This window comes from Portunus trituberculatus, chromosome 39 (genome assembly GCF_017591435.1).
Source record: "Portunus trituberculatus isolate SZX2019 chromosome 39, ASM1759143v1, whole genome shotgun sequence".
Lineage (NCBI taxonomy): Eukaryota > Metazoa > Arthropoda > Malacostraca > Decapoda > Portunidae > Portunus > Portunus trituberculatus.
In genome coordinates, this window is record NC_059293.1 from 6,785,356 (window position 1) to 6,810,570 (window position 25,215).

The 25,215-nt window shown below is 38.8% G+C and overlaps 1 protein-coding gene and 1 long non-coding RNA gene across 4 annotated transcripts in view; one reads left to right on the forward strand and one right to left on the reverse strand.

Annotated features, from left to right (window-relative positions):
• LOC123515648 (nitric oxide-associated protein 1-like) overlaps positions 1 to 25,215 on the forward strand; it is a 267,601-nt gene that overhangs the window by 188,613 nt on the left and 53,773 nt on the right. For all 3 annotated transcript variants that reach the window (XM_045274465.1, XM_045274467.1, XM_045274466.1), the window contains one exon: positions 24,162 to 24,310. In XM_045274465.1, coding sequence (XP_045130400.1) covers positions 24,162 to 24,310 — 149 coding nt within the window. The remainder of the gene's footprint in view (positions 1 to 24,161; positions 24,311 to 25,215) is intronic.
• LOC123515659 lies at positions 17,135 to 18,888 on the reverse strand. Its single transcript, XR_006677947.1, has 2 exons — positions 18,700 to 18,888; positions 17,135 to 17,863 (listed from the first exon to the last, which is right to left on the reverse strand). It is a non-coding gene; the product is annotated as an uncharacterized LOC123515659 (long non-coding RNA).

Consider the following 25,215-nt stretch of genomic DNA (forward strand, 5'->3'; position numbering starts at 1 on the left):
TGCTCTAAAAATCGTCCTGTATCTAATACACGAAGTTGAGACTTCCTGCAGGTTTACCTTCTCCCTGATGCTCACAAACCTACCTTACGATTAGTATCTCTACCCACTCTATGTGCATGTATCATTATTTTATTGCTAGTATTGTTATTATTATCAGTATTATTACTTTAAAACTAATTTTCGTAGAAATGAAAGCAATCTAACCTGTGAGGCTGTGATGCATGTCTATAAATATCAGCTGTTCGGTTGGAAACTTGACTGAGTGGCACCAGACGGTGATGAGTAACAGCAAGTTCATGATCATTAAGTTGATAGTAACTATGATGCAACATAGGCAGCAAAGTTATGGCTCGGTAACCCCTCATCATTAGCTCGACTTAGTGCAGGGATGCCAACTGCAACATAGTGGTGAAACTTATGGACTGAAACTAATCCAGTTATGATGATTTGAACAAATAAACATGTCTGAGGCATTTTTGTATTAATAAGATTAACAATATATGAAATTTAGGTATATTTGAAGGCGAACATAATTAATAATAGTGTTTCTGTCCACTGACTCCACTTCACCCGATGTAAACAAACAGCATATGACCCAGGCACATGTAGTTGCATATACTACTACTTTGTTTTGTTGTTGGTTGTTACTGACATGATGGATGTACCACAGCCACCACAGAAGAGGAAACAAAGCAGCAACTGTTGTGTCAGCAAACAATTTGCATTGTTAACTTCAACCTAGCAACCTTAAGTGACCCAACTTATCCTAAACTACCAATGTCAGTTAAGATACATTGATTTGAAGAATAATTTCCAATGACCTAACTTATCCTAAACTAACAATGTCACTTAAGATATATTGATTTGAATAATAATTTCCAGTGTTGATATTCAAGTATGGAAGGTGTGTCTAGGGATGGAAATATTCACAATGATAAGGTGTAACAATCTGTAATGGCACTTATAATGTGCACTTGTAAAACTGGCTTTTCCTGCACAAGCCTATTCAAGGTACTTAAGTAAAAGAGATATTTAGGCAAGCACAATAAGGCAGCAGTGTTAATTAATAACCTAAGCCTGCAAGGCATTATTTTTTTTCTTCCCATTTTTGGATAGGAAAGCCTACATTGCTATGCTTTATGAAAGCTTGTAGTGAAGCATTGAATATTAGTGGTGTTATGTTCACCGGTTAAAAGGGTAAGATTGGCATCGGGGAGCCGGTGAACAATAACAAAAAAAAAAAAAACTGCAGGTTCAACTGGTGAGGAAATGCAAAGGGGGCACTTTAAAAGCTATTTAATAACCCAATAATGGTAGCTGCGGTGGCGAGTGGACATGTTGTGTGTGCGCTCCGTTTTTGGCTGTTGTTTTTATAGTTAGCGAGTGGTGTTTGTGCTTGGTGTCTGTGTGTGGTGCTTTTGAGTGTTAGTGAAGTGAAAGTGTGTAATGCAAGTGTTAGATTAGAGTGAAATAGTGGTTAGAATCAGTGTTTGTGAGTTAAAAAGTATTTTGGTAGAGCAAGGAGACTAGGCTTGTAACCGTCAAGTTGACATTGAAAGAGGATTAGTTGACCTCACTTAGGCCCCCACCCTGCCAAGTATTTTTATTTGTTTGTTTGTGAGTTAACAGATTGTAAATTAGTATGGCGGTAGCTACTGAGGTATATCAGAGTGTGATTGAGTGCGTGAAAGAGAGTGTTGAGGTGGGATTGGGCGAGTTTGTTGTGTGTGAGATGTGTGGGCATGACAGGAAGGTCGTTGACTTTTCTGAGTGTATGGTGTGTAGGTTCAAGAGCGAGAATTTAGTTCTTTCTCTTGAGCACCGAGAATTGTGAGAGGAAATGAGAAAGCTAAGTGAGGGGAAAAGTGCGAACTGAGTTCTCATCTTTGAGTTGAAGGAGGAGGTTAAGAGGCTTGGGGAGGCAGTGGAAAAAATTAGGCAGGAGATCAGTGTTAGGCCGAAGGTTGGACCTTCTGAGGGTGACAGGGTGGCTTGGCCCTCTGTCGGGAAGAGCAGAGTGGGGAAGAGGGAGCAGGCGAGCCAGACTGGGAAAGATAGTAGTCAGGATGGGCAGAGATGTCAGGTTGCGAGGGGAAGGAAAGCGGAGGCAGTTAGGGAGGATAGGACTAAACCTGTTGAGTGTGAAAATAGGTTCGGTTTGTTGGAGGGGGAGGGGGAGAGTGGGAGTGAGAGTGGAGTGAATGAGGTGGTTGTGGTGAGTGAAAGAAGAGAGAAGGGGGTAGAGGAGAGGAGGAGGAGGGTTGTGCCTAGCACACCTCAGGTGTGTGTGGTGGGTGACTCTCAGGTTAGGTACTTAGATAGCACTTTCTGTGGGAAAGACAGGGATAAGAGGATGAACGTGTGTATGCCTGGTGCAGGTGTGAAGGCAGTGAGTGAGGAGGTGCAGAAGAGAGTTGGGGGGATGGAGAGGAAGGGTGTAGTAGTTTTGCACGTAGGTGGGAACGATGTCAGAACAGGTGGGTCGGAGGAGTTAGTGGCAAGATTTCGGGAAATGTTAGGCAAGATAAGGGAGAGTGGTAGGAGGTGTGTAGTGTCAGGAATCTTGCCTCGTGTGTATGTTAGCAGGGAATGGTTGTCTAGGGTCATTGATGTGAATGATCGGGTAAAAGGGATGTGTAAGGATGTGGGTGTCAGCTTTGTGGATGTATGGGATAGGTTCTATGGGCGAAGGGATTTGTATGCTAGGGATGGTGTGCATCTGAGTAGGAAGGATGTGGATGTGCTGAGTGGATGTCTGGAGGGGGGAGTTGGGATGGAGTGTAGGGGGTGAGATAGCAAATGCATTCCAGAAGAAAGATGTTAAACATAAATTAGATAGGATAAACAGATAGTGAAAAGATTAGGAAAGATTTCCAGGTGCAAATAGGAGAGAATAAGATTAGGATTCCAAATAAGCAGACAACATCTAGGAAGGTAGCAGGACTTAAATGTTTTTATGTAAATGCCAGGAGTCTTAGGAACAAGAAGGATGAGTTATCTAGTTATATAGTTGAGGAGGACTTAGATGTTGTATGTGTCACAGAGGCATGGGTAAATGAGGAAAAGTTTAGGGAAAATAGGAAAGAATATGAAGTAGATGGATACATTATGTATTTACACCAGAGAATTGGTAGGATAGGTGGAGTAGTTATTTATGTAAAAAAAATCCTTCATTTCCAATCAGGTTAATGGTATTAAGGTAGATAACAGAGTAGAGTCCTTATGGTTGGATGTTAGAGTAAATAAAAGTAAGGTTATTAGAGTAGGAGCTTTTTATAGACCACCTAACCAGTCAGCAGATGTAGACAGCCTTATGGTAGATGAGATAAATAGGAGGTGTACTAGTCAGACAATTATCTTAGGGGATTTTAATCTTAAGTCAGTAAACTGGGAGAGGATGGTAGGAGATGCTAGTGAAAATAAGTTTATGGAAAGTTTTCAGGATAACTATTTAGTGCAGATGGTAGATAAACCTACTAGGGGAGGAAGGTTTTAGACATAGTACTAACAAATATTGAGCATTGTTTAAAGGAAGTTGAGGTAGGAGAGACTTTAGCAAACAGTGACCATCATATAATTAGATTTATCATTTATTCCAGTAGGGATAATATAGTGAATAAGACTAGAGTCCCAAACTATCAGAAAGGCAATTATGGTAGGTTACGTCAGTTATTAGGAGAGGTAAACTGGGAAGATAGTTTTGGAAATAAAACTGCACAGGAGATGTGGGATATTTTTAAGGTTGTAGTAAAGGGTATAGTGATGCAGTGTATCCCTTACAAAGATATAAGGCAGAGAAACAGGAAGCCATTATGGTGGACTGACGAGATAGGTAGACAGATCAGAGAGAAGAAGAGGGCATATAGAGAGTTGCAGAAAAGTGGGGAAGATGTAGATTTGATTAGGTACAGACAGGTCAGGGATGATTTGAGTAAGGTTATAAAAAAGTAAAAGGCAGGCAGAGATAAAACTAGCTAGAGCTGGGAGTAAAGATCCCAAAAAATTATATAGTTATTACAAGGTCAGTGATTAAAGAAATAAAGATAGGATTGGACCACTCAGAAAAGATGGTGTAGTAGTGGATCAAAATGAAGACATAGTAGAATTATTGAATGAACAATTTTCTTCAGTATTTACTAGGGAAAGAATAGGAAATCCTGGTACAAACAGTGCGACGAGTAGTTTAAGAGCTTTAGAAAATATTGATATAAAACCGGGAATTATTAGGAAATTTATTCTTGAACTAGACGATAGGAAAGCTAGTGGTCCTGATGAGCTACATGCCAGAGTACTTAGTGAGGGTGTAGACAGTATTTCTGAAGCACTTAAGTTAATCTTTGAAAGATCACTTAGGTTTGCTGAGATACCTCAGGACTTGAAGTTAGCTAATGTTACACCAATATTTAAAAAAAGGTAGGAAGGATGATGCGAATAATTATAGACCGATCAGTTTAACTACTATAGTATGTAAGATGCTAGAGAAAATCATTAAGGGTAGTATTTGAGAGCATTTAAATGAGAAAAAATTAATTAGAGATACCCAACATGTCTTTAGATCAGGGAGGTCCTGTCTTAAAAATTTGCTCGATATCTTAGAATATATTACCAAGGAGTTAGATGATGGAAATAGCATAGATGTTATATATCTAGATTTTAGCAAGGCATTTGATAAGGTACTGCATAAGAGGCTAGTGTACAAATTGAGACTACATGGGATAGGGGGTAGGTTAGTTGATTGGATTAGTGAGTGGCTTTCTGATAGGAAACAGAGAGTAGTATTAACCCCTTCAATACGGTGATGCCTATGTAGGCGTCATGAAGCCCCAGTAGCAAATACGGTGACGCATACGTAGGCGTCATATTTCTTTTCTGAGCTTTCTTCAGTTCAGTTGTCCCGTATAGTGTTTTGGATACCAACTACACACGCCGCATGCTGTCCTTGAAATCCTAGTGCTCCTCCCACCATACTTGTCTCCACCAATCACGAAAGATAAGCTACATGCGTCCCGCCTTGTGTCTAAAATTACCCAATGGCATAGACTGTTCCCATCTCTCTCTCTTTCTCTCTCTCTCTCTCTCTCTCTCTCTCTCTCTCTCTCTCTCTCTCTCTCTCTCTCTCTCTCTCTCTCTCTCTCTCTCTCTCTCTCTCTCTCTCTCTCTCTCTCTCTCTCTCTCTCTCTCTCTCTCTCTCTCTCTCTCTCTCTCTCTCTCTCTCTCTCTCTCTCCCTTCTCCTCCCTCCCTCCCCTCTCCTCTCGAAAGATAAGTTACATGCCTTGTAACATTCGTGAAAACACACACACACACACACACACACACGATAGTTAAAGATATGAAGTCCAAGTGGAGAACAGTAGACAGCGGAGTGCCACAGGGGTCAGTATTGGCACCAATACTTTTTCTCGTATATATAAATGACATGCCAGAGGGAGTGAACAGCTACATAAATCTGTTTGCGGACGATGCGAAACTGTGCAGAGTCATTAAACAAAAAGAGGATTGTGAAATACTACAGGAAGACTTAAACAAGATCTGGAAATGGAGCAAAAAATGGGAGATGGAATTCAATGTGGACAAAAGCCGTGTATGGAAATGGGAAAAAGTGAAAGACGACCAGTGGGAATCTATAAGATGGGAGATGGAGTAGAACTAGAAAAAGTAAAAAAGGAAAAGGACTTGGGAGTGACAATGGAAGAAAATAATCAACCGGTAAGCCATATTGATAGAATTTTCAGAGGGACGTATAATTTGCTAAGGAATATTGGAGTAGCATTTCACTATATGGACAAGGAAATGATGAAGAAATTGATAAATACTAAAATAAGACCTAGATTGGAATATGCAGGAGTTGTGTGGACTCCCCATAGAAAGAAACACATAAGAAAATTAGAGAGACTACAAAAAATGGCTACAAGAATGGTTCCAGAATTTAAAGGGATGGCATATGAGGAGAGACTAAAGGCAATGGATCTACCAACCTTGGAGCAGAGAAGAGAGAGAGGGGATCTGATACAAGTTTATAAATTGATTAATGGAATGGATGAAGTGGATAATGAGAAACTGATCCTGAGAGAAGAATATGACTTTAGAAGCACAAGATCGCATAGTAAGAAACTAAGTAAGGGACGATGTCTGAGAGATGTTAAAAAATTTAGTTTCCCGCAAAGATGTGTTGAGACTTGGAACAGTTTGAGTGAGGAAGTGGTGTCAGCAAAGAGTGTGCATAGTTTTAAAGAAAAATTGGATAAGTGTAGATATGGAGACGGGACCACACGAGCATAAAGCCCAGGCCCTGTAAAACTACAACTAGGTAAATACAACTAGGTAAATACACACACACTCATACACACACACACACACACACACACACACACACACACACACACACACAGAACAGGAAAAGGAGTTTATAAGATTGAAAGAAAGGATAAGAAAAGTGGAAGAAAACGAAGCTAAGCTAAGAGCTGAAAACGAAGAACTAAAAAAGGAAGTAGCTAACTACAAAAAGCAGATGGAAGAAGGACTCGGTAAAGCCGAGAAAGAAAAGGAGAAGCTGAAAGATCTAGTAAACAAGGAAGAGGAAAGAGTACAGAACGTGATTAAAAAAGAAGTACAAGCATGGAGAGTTCAAGATAAGAAAGATAAGGCCGATTTTCAAGAGGTGATTCAAGAACAACTTAAAGAAAAAGAAGAAAATATGACAAACAAAATAATAGGAGTCCTCAAGACAAAAGAAAATCTAGTTAGAGAAATTGCAGAAAAAAAGAAGAGTGTAGTTGTATTAGGAATAAAAGAAAAAAATATAAAATATAGACCAAAAAGAGAAAAAGAAGAAATGAAATCAGTCAAAGACCTACTGAAGAATCTAAACGACAAAGATAGGCAGAACTTGGAAGAGGAAGTAGAAGAAATAAACAGAATGGGACCATATCAAGAAGGAAAAACGAGACCAATTAAAATATTACTAAAATCACAAGCAGCAACAGAAGAAATATTATATAGAACAACAAAACTTAGAGAAACAGAAGGCTGCAAGGATATCTATATAAAGAAAAATAGAAATGAGGAGGAAAGGAAGAGATACAATGAACTGGCAGCAGCAGTAAGGGAAAAAAATAATGAAAGGTCAGAAGAGGAAAAAAGGCATTTTTTTGGAGAATTCTAGGAGACAGGATAAGGAAATGGTATATAAACGAGAAGGAAGAGAAAAAAATGGAACAAGTTTAACTAAAAATGATGTATACGAACATAGACAGGGTTTTATCAAGTAAATTAGAATTAAGAGATTACATTAAGAAAGAAAATCCAGATATTGTATGCCTGGCTGATACAAAATCAAAATGAGGAAATCAAAATAGTCTTGGATAATAGGTATAATGTATGGAGAAGAGACAGAGTGGGTAAAGGAGGAGGAGGAGTCATGATAATGTTAAGGAAGGAGATAGTGATAAACCAAGTGGAATGTGGGGAAGGAAAAGCAGAAGTATTGTATGTTAAGATGCATATTAATAAAAAAGAGTTAACAATCATTGTAACATATGTGCCACCAAAAACAAATTCATGGACCAATCAAGAATATAAAGACATGATAGATGACACAATAAGGAGTCTAATGAGAATCGTTAAAGAAAGGAAAAAAAGTTATATTAGTAGGAGATTTCAACTGTAAAGAAGTGGACTGGGAAAATTATGAAAGTGGTATGGGGAAGAAGCCTGGGGAGAAAGATTCTTGAACCTAATGATAGACAATATGATGGACCAGAGAGTAAAGGAATGCACAAGATTCAGAGGAAACGATGAGCCGGCCGGCGAGATTGGACCTAATTTTTACAAGGGCTATACAAATGAATGTTGATATAAGATATAAGTGCCCATTGGAAAAGAGTGACCATGTAATATTAGAAATAGATATAGAAGAGGGAAAGGAAGATAGAGACGATTCATACAAAGGAGACCGATTAAACTACAGAAAGGCTGATATTGAGAATCTCAAGAACTATTTTAAAAATGTAAACTGGGAGGAGATGGAAAACTCAGAGACGATGCAAGAGAAGTATAACTTATTTTTGGAAATATATAAAACAGGAGTCAGGGAATATGTCCCAAAATATAGACCTAAAGAAGAAGGAAAGAAAGATTGGTTTAATGCAAGGTGTGCTAGGGCAAAGGAGAAAAGAGATGGAGCATGGAAAAGATAGAGGAGAAATAGAAATCCAACAAATAAGGAAAACTTCAAGGAAGCAAGAGATGAGAATGTTAAGGTAAGGAAGGAAGAGGAAAAGAACTTTGAAAAGGACATTGTCGAAAAATGTAAGGAGCAACCAAAATTGTTCTATAGATTCATAAATGGAAAAATTAGACAAAGAGAAACAATAGAAAGGTTAAAAGGAGAGAACGGGATGGTGGAAGACCCAAAAACCATGGCAGAACTATTAAATAATAAATTCCAGGAGGTCTTTACTAAGGAATCTAAATTTGAAAGGCCACAGGGTAATAGAGAGACAGTCTATATGAAAGAGATTAAAGAAACCAAGCTTGAAATAAAAGAATTAATGAAGGAACTGGATGAAGACAAGGCAATGGGACCAGATGAAGTCTTAGGCAGAATACTGAAAGAATGTAGGGAAGAACTAGCAAGTCCTATATACAACATCATAAAATGCTCAATAGAAAATGGAACAGTACCAGTAGAATGGAAAAGAGCTGAGGTGGTTCCCATATATAAGAGTGGAAGGAAGGAAGAACCTTTAAATTACAGACCGGTATCACTAACTAGTGTAATATGCAAGATGTGTGAAAGAATAATAAAGAAACAATGGATCAAGTTCCTTGAAGACAACAAATTAATATCATATAGCCAATTTGGTTTTAGGAAAAGACGGTCTTGTGTAACTAATTTACTGAGTTTCTATTCTAGAATAGTTGATAGAGTACAAGAGAGAGAGGGATGGGTTGACTGTATTTATTTGGATTTGAAAAAGGCGTTTGACAAAGTGCCACATGCAAGATTACTATGGAAGTTAGAGGAGAAGGGTGGCTTAAAAGGAAGCACATTGAGATGGATAGAAAATTATTTGAGCGGGAGAGAAATAAGAACGGTAGTTAAAGATATGAAGTCCAAGTGGAGAGCAGTAGAAAGCGGAGTGCCACAAGGGTCAGTATTGGCACCAATACTTTTCCTCATTTATATTAACGAAGGAGTGAACAGCTACATAAATCTGTTTGCAGATGATACGAAACTGTGCAGAGTTATAAAGCAAAAAGAGGATTGTGAAATACTGCAAGAAGACCTAAATAAGATATGGGAATGGAGCAAAAAGTGGGAAATGAAATTCAATGTGAACAAAAGCCATGTCATGGAAATGGGAAAGAGTGAAAGACGACCCGTGGGAATCTATAAGATGGGAGATGGAGTAGAACTGGAGAAAGTAAAAAAGGAAAAGGACTTAGGAGTGACGATGGAAGAAAACAATCAACCAGTAAGCCATATTGATAGAATTTTTAGAGAAACAGAATTTACTAAGGAATATTGGAGTAGCATTTCACCACATGGACAAAGAAAGGATGAAGAAATTGATAAGTACTTTAATAAGACCCAGATTGGAATATGCAGGAGTAGTGTGGACCCCTTATAAAAAGAAACACATAAGGAAATTGGAGAGACTACAAAAAATGGCTACAAGAATGGTTCCAGAATTTGAAGGGATGACATATGAGGAGAGACTAAAGGCTATGGATCTACCAACCCTGGAACAAAGAAGGAGAGAGGAGACCTGATACAAGTTTTAAATTGATCAACGGAATGGACCAAGTGGATAATGAGAAACTGATCCTGAGAGAAGAATATGACATTCAAGCACAAGATCGCATAGTAAAAAGCTGAGAAAAGGAAGATGTCTGAGAGATGTTAAGAAATATAGTTTCCCGCAAAGATGTATTGAGACGTGGAACAGTTTAAATGAAGAAGTAGTGTCTGCAACGAGTGTGCATACTTTTAAAGTAAGATTGGATAAGTGTAGATATGGAGACAGGGCCACACGAGCATAAAGCCCAGGCCCTGTAAAACTACAACTAGGTAAATACACACACACACAGCATGCGTCATGAAGCCCCAGTAGCATATACAGTGAAGCCTACATAGGCGTCATATTTCTTTTCTGAGCTTTCTTCAGTTCTGTTGTCCCGTATAGTGTGTTGGATACCAACTACACACGCCGTATGCTGTCTTTGAAATCCTAGTGCTCCTCCCACCATACTTGTCTCCACCAATCACTAAAGATAAGCTACATGCGTCCCGCCTTGTGTCTAAAATTACCCAATGGCATAGACAGTTCCCATCTCTCTCTCTCTCTCTCTCTCTCTCTCTCTCTCTCTCTCTCTCTCTCTCTCTCTCTCTCTCTCTCTCTCTCTCTCTCTCTCTCTCTCTCTCCTTCATCCCGTCTCCCTCTCGAAAGTTAAGTTACATGTGTCCCGCCTTGTAACATTCATGAAAACACACACACACACACACATACACACACACGGGACATCGTCAATGGCGGATGTGGTCGCTGAGCTCCAGAGCAATCATCTCTAATTCTACAGTTACCATTGCCTAAGAGTAACCAAGGTGGGAAAGGAGCTTGTAATGTTTGTCCCGTCTCCATATAGTCATGTTAACTGTTGATTAGCAAAATAATGTCCAGGGAAGGTGAATATAAACTGTAGCCTGCGTTTGAGCCATCAGCTGGTTTGTTTACATCTGCGCAACATGGCGGCCGTGAACTCGAAAGATGAATCAGACATCACAGGATTTCAAGGAATAATGGAGAAGAGCGTTTATGTGAAGAAAATTCTGGAGTTGGAAGGTAAAATTGAAAACTGTTTGAAAAGTATGGGGGCCTGGAAACGAGTTATGACAATGTAATGAAAGAGTGTGCCGATATGAAGAAGGAAAATGAAGTACTGAAAGAGGAAGTTAAGCTAATTAAAGTGAATTGCGAAAAATGTGGAGAATCTCTAGGAAAAGTGATGGAGAAGCAGGCTGAATGGAAAAAAGTCAGGAAGTGGAAAGAAAGGAGGTAAATTACAAAGTTGCAAGTCTGGAAAAGGAAATCAAAGAGTCTGGGAGAAAACTTTGGGCCTTGCTGAAATTATAGATCAACAGATCATAGAAGAGAAGATTGCTGAGAAAGTGGTGAAGGTTATTAAGTCAAATGAGACATTGGTGAGGGAAACTGTAGACAAAAAGAGATGTGTGGTGATATTTGGTGTGGAGGAGGATAAGACACCGAGTAAAATGGAGAGAGAAAAACATAAAAAGGTGATAAATAATATCATTAATGTGGTGCAGGAGGAGGAAAAGACCTAGTACAAGAAATAGAGGACTTCCATAGAATTGGAAAGTTCACAGGAGAAGGTATGAGGCCAATAAGAATCAAACTTAAGTCACAAAAGGATGTAGATGAATTGGTGGAGAAGTCATGGAGGCTAGCCCAGCAGGAAACAACAAGGAAGATTTGGTTGAGAAGAGATCTCGGTGAAAAGGAAAGAGAAATGTTAAATGAGTTGAGAAAGGAGGCTTTGAAAAAAATGAAGAGAGGACAGAAGAGGAGAAGAAAGAGTTTTCTGGAGAATCTTGGATATGAGACTGAGGAAGTGGTTCATAACCCAGAAAAGTACAGCAAGAAAGGACTAAAGAAACTTACGTATGAGCGAATGTAATGTATTCCAACATAAATGGAGTGATATCGGGATTTTAGAACTCAACGATTACTTGAGGGACAAGAACCCAGATATTGTGGGTCTTACTGAAACAAAACTGAGAGAGGAGAAGACCTGATGATGGTTGGAGAAGGAAATATAATGTTTGGAAAAGAAATAGAGTAGGTAAGATGGGAGGAGGAGTGATGTTGCTGGTTAAAAAGATATAAAGGTGGATCAAGTGAAAGAAGGTATGGGAAAGGCAGAAGTGCTAAAGATCAGAGCAGAAACTAATGAAGGAAAAAGAGGCACTACATAGTGGTGTACGTACCACCTAAGACAAATGCATGGTCAGTACAGGAATATGAAGAAATGATAAGTGATACAGGAACATGTCTGGAAGAAATGTTGGGTGGCTGTGAACGAACTATAATGATGGGAGATTTTAATTGTAAAGAGGTGTGTTGGGAGGACTGGTCAATGGAAGGATCAGAGACAACATGGGAAATACACTATTGACACTGGCAATGGAAAATGTGTTAACTCAGTGGGTCAAAGAAGATACTAGGTTTGGAGGAGAGGGAGCATCGTCAAGACTGGACTTGGTCTTTAGTACAGAGCCAATGGTCATTGAGGAGATGAGGGTGGAGTGCCCTTTAGCAAAGAGTGATCATGCAGTTTTGGAGTTCAAGGTGATAGATGAAGAGAAATCTAGAAGAAATGAAGAATATAAAGTGGGAAGATGGAATTATGCCAAGACAGATTTTGGAAACCTAAAGAAATTCTTTCAAGAGACAAATTGGATGAAATTCAAGAGTGCTAAGGAGCAAATGAAAAGTGGAAGGAATTTATAAAAATATACAAAGAAGGTGAGAAAAATTTGTACCAATAAGACAACATAGAGAAGTTGGAAAGCAGGACTGGTTTAACGATAGATGTGAAAAGGCTAGAACAAGAAAAGAGGATGCATGGAAGAGGTGGAGAAGGAAAAGACGGATTAAGCAGTGGGAAAGTTACAAAAGAGCAAGAAATGAATATGTGTTGATTAGAAGAGAAGAAAGAAAGAAACAAGAAAAGGATATAATTGATAAATGTAAAGACCAACCAAGGCTTTTTTACAGACATGTGAACAACAACATCAAAAATAGAGAAAGTATTGAAAGTTTAGAAGTAAATGGAGTATGCAGTGAGGATCCCAGGAAATGGCAGAGGCTATGAATGGATGCTTTCGGAAGGTATTCACAAAGGAGACTGCTTTTGACAAACCACTGGTAATGGAACAGAAAGGGATTATGAAGGAGTTTCAAGTAACTGTGGAGGAGATCAAGAATATGATGGGGAGTTTAGAAGTGAGAAAAGCTGTGGGACCTGATGGGGTATCAGGATGGATTTTAAGAGAATGCAGGGAGCAACTGGCAGAAAAAGTTTGTGAAGTAATTGATGCCTCATTAAGGGAAGGTGTAGTGCCCCAAGACTGGAAAAGAGCTAACATTGTCCCAATCTATAAATCAGGTAACAAGAGAGACCCATTGAACTATAGACCAGTGTCACTTACAAGTGTGGTAGCTAAGATGTGTGAGAGGGTGGTGAAGAATAGATGGACAGACTTCTTGGAGAAAATGACATACTTTGTGAGTGTCAATTTGGTTTTAGAAAAGGGCGTTCATGCACGACAAACCTGATATGTTACTATTCGAGGGTGATAGATGTAATACAGGAAAGAGATGGTTGGGCTGATGGAATATATCTGGATTTAAAAAAGGCCTTTGATAAGGTACCACACCAGAGACTGATCTGGAAACTTGAAATGGTAGGAGGAGTGCATGGCAGTTTACTAAAATGGATGGAAGACTTTTGGTAGGAAGAGAAATGAGAACAATAATTAAGGACAGACCATCAGAATGGGGCTTGGTGGAGAGTGGAGTTCCACAGGGATCAGTGTTGGCACCAGTAATGTTCGCGGTCTACATAAATGACATGGTGGATGGGGTGTCCAGTTATGTGAGCCTATTTGCAGACGATGCAAAATTGTTAAGAAAAGTGAGATGTGACAAAGATTGCGAACTACTCCAGGAAGACTTGGACAGAATATGGAAATGGAGCTGTACATGGCAAATGGAGTTCAACACGACAAAATGCAAGAAAATAGAGTTTGGCAAGAGTGAAAGAAGAATCAGGAGTATGTACAAGATAGGAAATGAAGACATAAAACCAGTCATGAAGAAAAAGACCTTGGGGTGACAATTACCAATGACCTATCGCCAGAGAGACATATAAACAAAATAATTGGAGAAGTATTGAACTTATTGAGGAACATAAGAGTGGCGTTCGATATTTAGATGAAGAAATGATGAAGAAAATAATTACTGCAATGATAAGACCGAGGCTTGAATATGCAACAATACAGTGGGCTCGAACTTAAAGAAACACATAAGGAAACTAGAGAAAGTACAGAGGGCTGCAACAAAATGGTGCCTGACTTAAGAGATTTGACTTATGAAGACAGACTGAAAAGAATGCAACTTCCGACCCTGGAAAACAGAAGAGAAAGGGAGACCTGATAGCAATATACAGAGTGATGATTGGCATGGAAAAATGGATAGGGAAGATCTGTGTATGTGGAATGAAAGAATGTCGAGAGGGCATGGGAAAAACTAAAATGGCCACTTATAGGAGAGATGTGAAAAAATATAGCTTCCCTCATAGAAGGGTGGAAGCATGGAATAGTTTAGACGTGGAAGTGGTCAACGCAAGGGATATTCATGATTTTAAGAAAAAGCTGGACATTAATAGATATGGAGACGGGACAACACGAGCATAGCTCTTTTCCCGTATGTTACAATTAGGTAAATACAATTAGGTAAATACACACACTTACACACACACACACACACACGGCCCGGCAGCTCAGTGGTTAGAGCGCTAGCTTCACAAGCCAGAGGACCGGGATTCGATTCCCCGGCCGGGTGGAGATATTTGGGTGTGTCTCCTTTCACGTAGCCCTGTTCACCTAGCAGTGAGTAGGTACGGGATGTAAATCGAGGAGTTGTGACCTTGTTGTCCCGGTGTGTGGTGTGTGCCTGGTCTCAGGCCTATCCGAAGATCGTTCCGTAGGGTAACGTCTGGCTGTCTCGTCAGAGACTGCAGCAGATCAAACAGTGAATTACACACACACACACACACACACACACACACACACACACACACACACACACACACACACACACACACACACACACACACACACACACACACACATACATACACACATACACATACAAATACAACAAAATTTCTCTCTCTCTCTCTCTCTCTCTCTCTCTCTCTCTCTCTCTCTCTCTCTCTCTCTCTCTCTCTCTCTCTCCCTCTCCTTCCCTCCTCCCCTCTTCCTCTCGAAGATAAACTACATGCGTCCCGCTTGTGTCTAAAATATTAGCAAATGTCACACTCTCTCTCTCTCTCTCTCTCTCTCTCTCTCTCTCTCTCTCTCTCTCTCTCTCTCTCTCTCTCTCTCTCTCTCTCTCTCTCTCTCTCTCTCTCTCTCTCTCAAGAGAGAAGCGTCCACTTTTCTCTCGAAGGCGATATAGTGACTAAAAATAGAAGCATAATACACAAAGACGACAAGTATGACAAGCTTGCACGAGTTTCCCGCGCTCGGGCGTGCGGCACTACCACCCGTATATCAAACAGGTGGGCTTTTTTTAATATCCGGCGCGAAGGGGTTAAGTTGTTCCAGAGAAGGGTCAGCACAAAAATCTTTAACGTTAAACTGAACGGAAGCCATATTAAATAAATGTTAAACAAACAACAACAAAAAAAATATTATAAGCAAATTACTTAAGTGAGGAACTTGGCAGAGTGATAATAAAGGCAACCTTGGAAATTACCAAGATTATACTTAAGTAAACCCTTATGAGTACAATCACTAATGACGGGTAAACTAGAGAATTACGGCATTAAAAAGGATCCGGATTACTCTAGTTACGAGACTTGAGAGTGAGGAGAGAATTGTACTGAGACTTGTTATTGATAAGGAGGCGGATTAGTCTGAGAGACTAGTTAAAAGGGCCAATTCTAACTAGCAAGAAAAATGATCTGCGAAGTGAGGGGATTGAGGGTTCGCATGAACATATGATGATCCCAACACTTGGATAACACTTATTACACACCTGCCTATGTGCAAAAAAATAGAGATAAGTGCTATCGGTGAACACGCCTTTCTACCTGGTTTCCTGCTCTACCACTGCTATGCGATACCAATGAAAGTCACGAAGCACTTTTAACCCAAAGGGAGCCACTTGATCGCACAAAGGTAAATTTAAACCACACGCAGAGTAAGTCACAGAAAAAAAAACACATCAAAGTCACAACACCACAGAAACACAAAAAAATAATGTAATCACAGAAGAAAAAGTCATTGGAAAAATGGAACACAGAACAAGGGTTATAAGGGTCCTGTCACGGTCGCCAATTGTTACGTTCACCGGTTAAAAGGGTAAGATTGGCATCGGGGAGCCGGTGAACAATAACAATAAAAAAAAAACACTGCAGGTTCAACTGGTGAGGAAATGCAAAGGGGGCACTTAAAAAGTTATTTAATAACCCAATAATGTAACTGACATACACATATAGATATAACATGAAACACATGAAACTGACATACACATATACATATAACACATAAATAAATATAACAAAGAACCCAACTTAATACCTAACAATAATACTAATCCTATATGGAGGCAATGTGGAAAAACACGGGACGAGGGGAAGTGATACTTATGAGGTGTCGCAGTGGTGAAGTGCTGGGTGAGGTAGATCCCACGGTAGTCCAAGAGGCATTGTGTTCACTGGTCGAGGCCTTGACCTCGACTGACTTCCAGAAAGCCGGGAGCTTGCTTAACACTTCCGCTTGAGTTGAATGGGGCCGCGTGAATCCAACTTCGGGACAGTAGCGGGGCTTCATGAGACGGTGACGTGGAAGGTTCATGAGACGGTGGCGTGGAAGGTTCATGAGACGGTGACGTGGAAGAGGAGGTGGAGAGATGGCGAATGAGGTAACAAGCGGAGGAGGTGATGGTAGTGGAGTATGTTATGGGCGGGCCGTAACAGTGGCCACTTTAATAATGGGTCTATTTGATGTAGAAGGTCGTCCATCTCCCGAGCCCCTTAATGACATAGATAAGAATTTGAGTGAATAGATCATTCCATACACATATGGATCATCTTGGTTTTGAAAAGTATTAACCATTCCACCCTTGTATATCCACATCCTAGGTGACATTAAGAGAACACACCCTTTTTTTTCCACTCCTTTGCTTTTCTCATTTGCCGCACACTACACCACTTCTTTCATACTCTCCTATACCTCACATTCACTCTCCCTCAAACACTCAGTAATGCCCACCTGCCTTCCTTTATAAACATCCTGCTTAGGTTTGGAGAAACACAGGCAACAAACTATCTATTTATTGTATTTAATGCTTCCAGATATAAAGGACAACTTCTGCCAGCTTACACATAACTAACTTTAACCCTAAACTAACATGGTATAACTTCAGTAACTTAACCTAATCAAACTGATGGGTCTCATTGATTTGAAGAATTTCCAATGTTGATATTCAATTATGGAAGGTGTGTATATGGTTGGAAATGGCAGCTCACAAGGAATGCATCCACACATGAAAGTGTCTTAATGACAAGTGCACTCTGTACCTGTCTGCAACACAATAACAATACCTTACTTTCCTGCTGAAAATATCAATAAGAGCATACAAAATATCTTTAAAACTGAAGTGTAGGGACATTAACTATCTAACTATGTATAGACAAAGCCAACACCCTCCTCCAGGAGGAGGACAGCAAAAAATGAGGCAAGCACACACATACCATATACACTTACACTGTGAATGAGGAGTATGGGGACAGGAAGAGGGAAGGGTGACTTGTCTTGGATACTTCCTCCTTGAGAGGATTGTTCACCTCTTATATAGATAGTGAGATAGATCCGCAATAGATATGCTTGTGATGGTTTAACTAACATTTGTTGTCAATGGTCATAACAGTACAAATGCTACCGCAGCACTTCCAACGCCAAACACAGCTGAACCTCCTGCTGGTGCCGAGACATCCACCATCTCGGTGGATGATGCAGCAACGGGTTGTAGAAGTTGAGCACCATCTCTGAAAGAAAGAAAGTTAATAAATAAAAAAACAAGTAAAATAATATATATATATATATATATATATATATATATATATATATATATATATATATATATATATATATATATATATATATATAGGTGCACCTATCTAACATTTTCTAATGAAACTACTTTTTGGGGGGAGGAAGATCTTTTTTCTATTTTCTTAATCATCCCAAACATGTAAAACATTGATTTGCAATGAAAATGGTTACTAGATTCATTCAAAGCACATCAAAATTATCAGAATAAAAATCCTCACACATGACAATAACCAAAAATAAATAAATAAATAAACCAAACTTGGCTATACCTAACTTAACTAAACCTAACCTAACCCATCTTAACAAATTTGACAGGAAATTAACTAAACCTTACCTGGCATTGATGACAAGTTTGGTAAGAAAATAAATAAATTAAACCTTATGTAACCAAACTAAACATAACTAAATCTACCTTAACAGTGAACTAAATCTAATCAAACCAACTATATACTTATCTAATCTAAACTAATTTAACTAAACTTAACCTGATTTACCTTAATGATATATTTGGTAAAACTAATATCATAGGAGCTAACAATTTCCAGTGGTAAAGATATGTACCACTGTATTATAAAGTGAGCAAGTAATTTGCTGAGAACTTTTTCTTTATTCCATGAGATGTAACAGCACCCTAATCTAACCCAATAACCTCATTGAGAGTAAGTGACAACTGTGAAAATTAACCAAAAACAATGAATAGTATATGTGCAATATGGAATGAATGAAACAAACTGTCTAATATAAAAAATATTAATGTTGCAAAACTTACCTATTGTAGTTGGAGTATGGGGCCAGGCAGAGGTCAAAGATATAGTGTCAGAAGCCACTTTTTACTGAGGTAACCACTGTCACCCTCAAGGTGGTATTCAGCTGTCACCGTCTCCCTCTCACACCCTTGGTAGAGTTCACTTTCCCTAAGAATCCTTGCATGTCAGTCCCATATATCTTGCCTGCACTATCTAACTGATACCTCTTATCAGTTCTGAGTCACTTAGTTCAGCCAACACATCTCTACGATCACGAAAACTTCTCAGGTGGCGTTATATATATATATATATATATATATATATATATATATATATATATATATATATATATATATATATATATATATATATATATATATATATATCATCAAAGTGATATGTGGTGGGATTCAAACCTATGCATGGACGTCTGCCCGATCCCACGCTCACCACCTTATCCACTACGCCACTGCTATTCCTGCTCCCACCCAAACATAACAGGGCCGCGAGTTTATGATGAACTTACGTGAGACATAAGACTTATGCATCACGTATGTCATGGTGTCCGCCGTCTTGTGGACTTATGTTTCACTTATGTCAAATCATAGTTTTATAAATATGGCCCCTGGTTATCATGGTGACATGTAGGTAGCTTCAAAGCGGTATGTGGGGGGATTTGAACCTACTCATGGACGTCTTTCCAATCCCACACTCATCACCTTATCCACTATGCCATCACCTCCCTGATGTGATGGTGGCCACTTACATGTCTTCATTATTATTATTATTATTATTATTGTTATTACTATTATTTTTTTTCATTATTATTATTATTATTATCATCATTATCATTATTATTATCATCATTACAATGGTATTGTTTTGTGTATATGTACGTATTGCTTTGTGACAGTGCTTTCTGTTTTTTTGCTCGCCTTGGCATCTCTCAATTACTAGTATTTTCCACCCTTGTTATTCTGTATCTGGCTTGATGGATACATGTTGCCCACACAATGTTTATAACTTAGACCTTAAACCTTCTGGACAGCAGTGTGTTAGCCAGGTGCCTCTATCTTGAACAGCCTCAAATGCAAAGATCACTCAGAAATAATCGTGTGTATTAGTATATACATAATGCCAAGCCTCTCTTGCCGTCCCACACCATCATCTACATGTGCCATGTACCTTGCCACTAAAAGTTAAATAATATTGATTTTACATAGTTCAATTCTTATTTACTTAGTTAAATAAGGAGTAGATTAAAGTGATTTACATTGTCTCCTATGGGAAAAATTGTTTTGGACTTGGTATAATTCAGACATGGAACAGCCTTCTGGAACAAATTATTTTCCAAGTCTGAAAATCATTGAAATCAAGGATATCATTCTAGAAGAACAGAAACAGAAACAAAGTGCAATTTTTTATTATGGTATTTAGAGAAAGGAATGAGTAGCATATATGAAGATACAATATTGATTCTAACAAATAATAACTTTAAAGTCAGTGAAATATAATAATATACACTGGAGACTCAATACTTGAACTTAATTAATTTCAAATGGCTGTTCGAGTATCAGAATGTTCAAATACCGATACCTATAAATCAAGTAATTCATTTTAACCTTAGGAAAACCTTAAGTTTACAAAAATTTTGATGTAAATTATTTTGTAATTTTTATTTGTATATACCATAAGTGAAGGCTGGTGATGGATAACATAGAAGAGGAGGGGAGAAGGGTGAGGAGGAGGAGGGAGGTTATTCGTCGGAGGACGAGTGCACCGGTATCAGAATAGGAAAACTGGTGGCAGTGGGGAGGGAGAGGCCAGAATTTTGTTTGCGTTCAAGTACCAGATATTGCCACCACTAATAAACCTCTTTGGTGCCATTGAAAGTTTCTAAATTAAAAACTACAGACAACGCAGGAAAAGAATGTTATTCTCACAACTGTGGTGAGTCAGCTAGTGGAGGGGGGGAGGAAGAGGCCAGGACCCTTTGTTTGCAATAACATGGTGCAGATATTTGACTGCCAGGTATTTTTTGAGTATTAAATTTAACTTTTGTGTTCGAGTATTGAAAAGTTTGACTATTAAGACATGCAAGTATTGAGTCTCCACTGTATATCAAATAATTCAAATTAATAGCTATAATTCTTTAAACACTGAAAAAAAAGGTCAACGCAGGTAAACTACAATGAGTATTGAAAGAATGTCTTGGAGAACTAAGCATGCTGTTTTACATATTATTTCAAGTTCCTGAAATGAAAAAAATACCAGAGAAGTGGAAAAAGAACAAATATAGTTTCATTTAGTAAAGGAAATATACAACACATGAAGATACAGTGGTACCTCAACATAGGATTTTAATTCATTCCGTGACTTTCGTCATGTGTCAAAAAAATTGTATATGAAATCAATTTTTCCCATAGAAATTAGTGGAAATGGAATTAATTCGTTCTTGTGATATAAATTTACCTCCACAAAAAAAAAAAAAAAAAAATTAACATGTTTTAACCCGTAAAAGGTCAGCACTGATTTACCTCCGAATACTCGTCCAAGTCACCAAAAATTCCACTTTCTTTTTTATTCTATATAACTCAAAATGGGCATAGAAAAGTAAGAATAAGAGTTAAAGTTCGAAATTGCCATTTTTAAATGTCCAGCTGGAGCTTTAAATTTACTTCGCTCAGTGATGCTGCCAGACGTACAACTTCTGAATGAGGTTTTTTTAATCGTTTTATCGATATTTTTCTCCTACAAGACATGTGTATAATGGTTACATATTCATAAATTAACCCATGTTTTATAAAATGAAAAATACAAAAAATATTTGTAAATACAGTAAAGTCCCGGGTTATGTTGGTCTCGTGTTACATCAAACTCGTAGTTACGTCAGTCCACTATAAGGCAATTTAAGATTAAAAAAATTGAAAATTTATAAATCGTAAAGTGCAGGATTTATTGTTATTGTTGGTGGTTGCCCGCCACACCGTCCGCCTCACGCTTGAATACAATAACACCATGCCTCAGTTCCACCACACCGTCGCCCCTGGCAAGAGTGTTATCCTACTTCTGCGTTTACTGAATCAAGTTCTTAGTATCTTGCTCAATGGCACCAAAGAGAAAACTTCTTAGTGACAGCAGTGATGCTAAGAAAAGGAAAACCATTACGCTAAAAGAAAAAGAGGACATAATTAAAAGACATGAGAAGGGAGATAGCAGCTGTGTGTGAGGGAGGGAAGAAGAAAATGGGAAGCTCGTTACCATGACAACGGGGAGGTTGACGACCTTGAGGGCTCGCACACCTATCACAACAATAACAACTCCGGAGTCTTCGTCTGGGCTACACGACACTCGCAGCTGACTTGCACCGTCTGCACCTGTCTGCTGATCCCTATTGCCCTTTTCTATTGCATTTCCTGCCCCGCTGCACACGCTTCTACTCCCACCGCACTGCACTACGCTCCCAGCTGTCCACCCTGGGCGTCACAACATTCAACCTGCCCACCCTTCTGGCAGCCTCAGGCGTCCACCCCTCTCTGCAACCTGCACTCCTTCACGTTCGTGGTCCTAATCAACAACAAAAACAAGCTTGTGTTTCATATTCCTACATAGTTGTAAATAATATAACAATATAACCTTTAACTTACCTGAATGACCATAAACAATGATTGGTTGAAAACTCCATAATATGCTTTGAAATGTACGGAAACTCGAGTTACATACAAAATCGACTTACGTCATGTTTCAGGAACGTAACTCTGATGTAAACCGAGACCTTACTGTACTGTAAATATAATGTAAAAAATAATTTGCTCAGTTTACCACAAAATATTGTTTATTATTTTTTCTTTCAGTATCTAAGCTTTTTACTATTGCAGCAGGGTGTGATATTCTTCAAAACAAGGCTCAATGCATAGAGCTACATCACATTCATGACAATAATACCAAATGTTGCTCCATTTTTTTTTGGTCACGCCAAGGTAAGGCGGCAGGAAAGGGTGGGGGAGAGGGATGACTAACCCATGTCAGAATGGCGGGAAACTGTGCTGATATATGCTAGACACTTCAAAGAACATAAATATTGAGGCTGGAGGGAATTTCAAACGCATGGAAACCGAGAAAGGGGCGAACATACTTGTACGTGACTGACCACAGATAGTAAGCAAAGACTCCACGTACATGTACGTGGTTGACCTCTTACGGGTTAAATACCAACCAAATATAGATTCAATATAAGATAAATATAATGTTTATTGTATGCATGATATAAATTAACTATATTGCCCAAAATAACAACTTAACCCGCAAAACTCAGGACACCGATAGACATTCATCACGCAAGACTCAGGGCATGTCGATAGACGTTTAGGCTTTTTTACAGCTATATTTTGGCTATTTTCTTCCCGTTTTCTTTGCTTGTGAGCTGGCAACACTCATCAGGAGTAAACATATGCTCTGCGTCACTGTGTCACCAACGATGAATGGTAGGAGCGACAGTGATTTCACTGTGTCTGATTCCGCCACCTCTCCTGCACGCCTTACTTCTATACCTCAGGTCTCTCGCCATGTTACGGGGAGACAACTTTTGAATGAGAGTGGTATCAGAACAGGCGACAGGAGAGAGAGAGAGAGATAGAGAGAGGATGCAAGGCCTGTTTTTTCTTGCTTTAGCCAAGGCTGCTGAACCCAATTGGATGCAAGGCTACATAAACCGATGATTCTCCCTCATTCAACCTGTGATATTTTGGTAACCATGACATCTACAGACTTCTGGTTTTTTGCATTGCAAAGAGGAAGAGTTGCTTGTGGGCAGAACACCATTTGTACTCACTCGTTTATTGAATTTCTAAGTGTAATCAGTATGTGAATACAGGCTATTTTGTGTGTTTCTCACCAAACTTTTACTTTTGGGACCCATGGTCACAGGGTCTTGAGTTCACAAAACTTTAGAAAAAATACACACTGCCAAGGAGTACAGACACATACATTCCCACACAATGTGGACTGAATGTTCGGATGGACGCGGGTAGCCGAGCAATCACTGCACCAGCTACCGATGGCTATTCGTATCTTAAAAATATCGTCGTATTTCAAGGCGTAGATTATATTAAATTTTTTGTCATATGTAAAAAAAATTGTACGTTGGGGCGATCGTATCTCAAGGTATTACTGTATAAGCCAATAGTTAAATTTCTCATGAAAAGATCACCTAACCAAAGATTCATCATTTTTATTGTTATATACAGGTTGTTCATTATCATATGAGTTGTGATAACATAGCCCTGAGGAAAACCATGTAGGATGTAGACAGTTATCATTTTTATTGCAGTAGCAGCAGGGAGCCAAACACAAAGTTTGAGACAAAGATACAGAAAGCTGGATTGAAATTTTAAGTGTATTTTTGTGTAATAATTGACAGAAAAACTTATTTTTATCATAGTTTCATACAGTTCATTACAATTATTAACTTAACTCATACTCTTAGATGATCCACCTGCTTACCCACAAGGAGCTGATGAAGGTCTTACCTTGCCACCTGCTGCATCCAGAGACATTTTGCTTGCAGTCTGGCTACTCCCTCTTGCTGGCTGGTCTGGCACGCCTTGATCTGCTTTACAGCCCGGCATCAGTAAGGTCAGTACATTTATTTTTTTATTTTTTTATTTTTTTAACTGGCTAAAAGCAACCAAAAGAGTTAAATGAAAAGACTCACTTAGTTGCCAGTCTTTGTGCAGGTCCAAGAGAATTAGCCAAAAAAAAAAGATGAATGTCTTGAAACATTCCTCTTGAATAAGTTCAAGTCTTAAGAAGATGGAAATACAGAAGCAGGTAGGGAGTTGCAGAGTTTATAAGAGAAAGGTATGAATGATGTAAGTGTACTAGTTTATTCTTGCATGAGAGAGGTAGACAAAATAGGGTTGAGAAGAAGAAAGAAGTCTTATGCAGCAAGTCCATACGAGGAGGGGAGGCAGGCAATTAACAAGATCAGAAGACCAGTTGGTATGAAAATGGTAGTAGAAGATATTAAGAGATGCATCATTCCAGTAATGAGAAAAAAAGCTTAACACAGTCAATCAATAAGATGGAGGTAGTAAACACCTACCGAAATGATGATTTATTCCCAGTAAGGTCTAAAAGCACTAGTTCAGGGGGTGCTGTGAACCTTCCATTAAAGCTAGTTATGATTTCACTGAACATTTCCCTTTGTGTCTCACAACTCAAGGAGGTAGTCACAGCCTGCCCTCTAAAGACAACTCTCCTTCTTCACACAAAACTACATGTACTTACCACACACTCATCCTTCACTAAAACTCAAAATAAAAAAATGGCGACTCTAAATCCAGCCTCAGACTAGAAATGTCCTGAGATCGGACTGCTCTCTCAGTGGCGACCCAAAATGTTTCGACACCTCCCTCAACTTTTTCTGCATTAACTTTTGCAACATTTGCAGTCTTACAGTGGCCGCAAAAAAACAAAGTATACATCACAGAATTTTGGTTAGTAAAACTATACAATGCAAAATAGGGTTGTTTTATTTA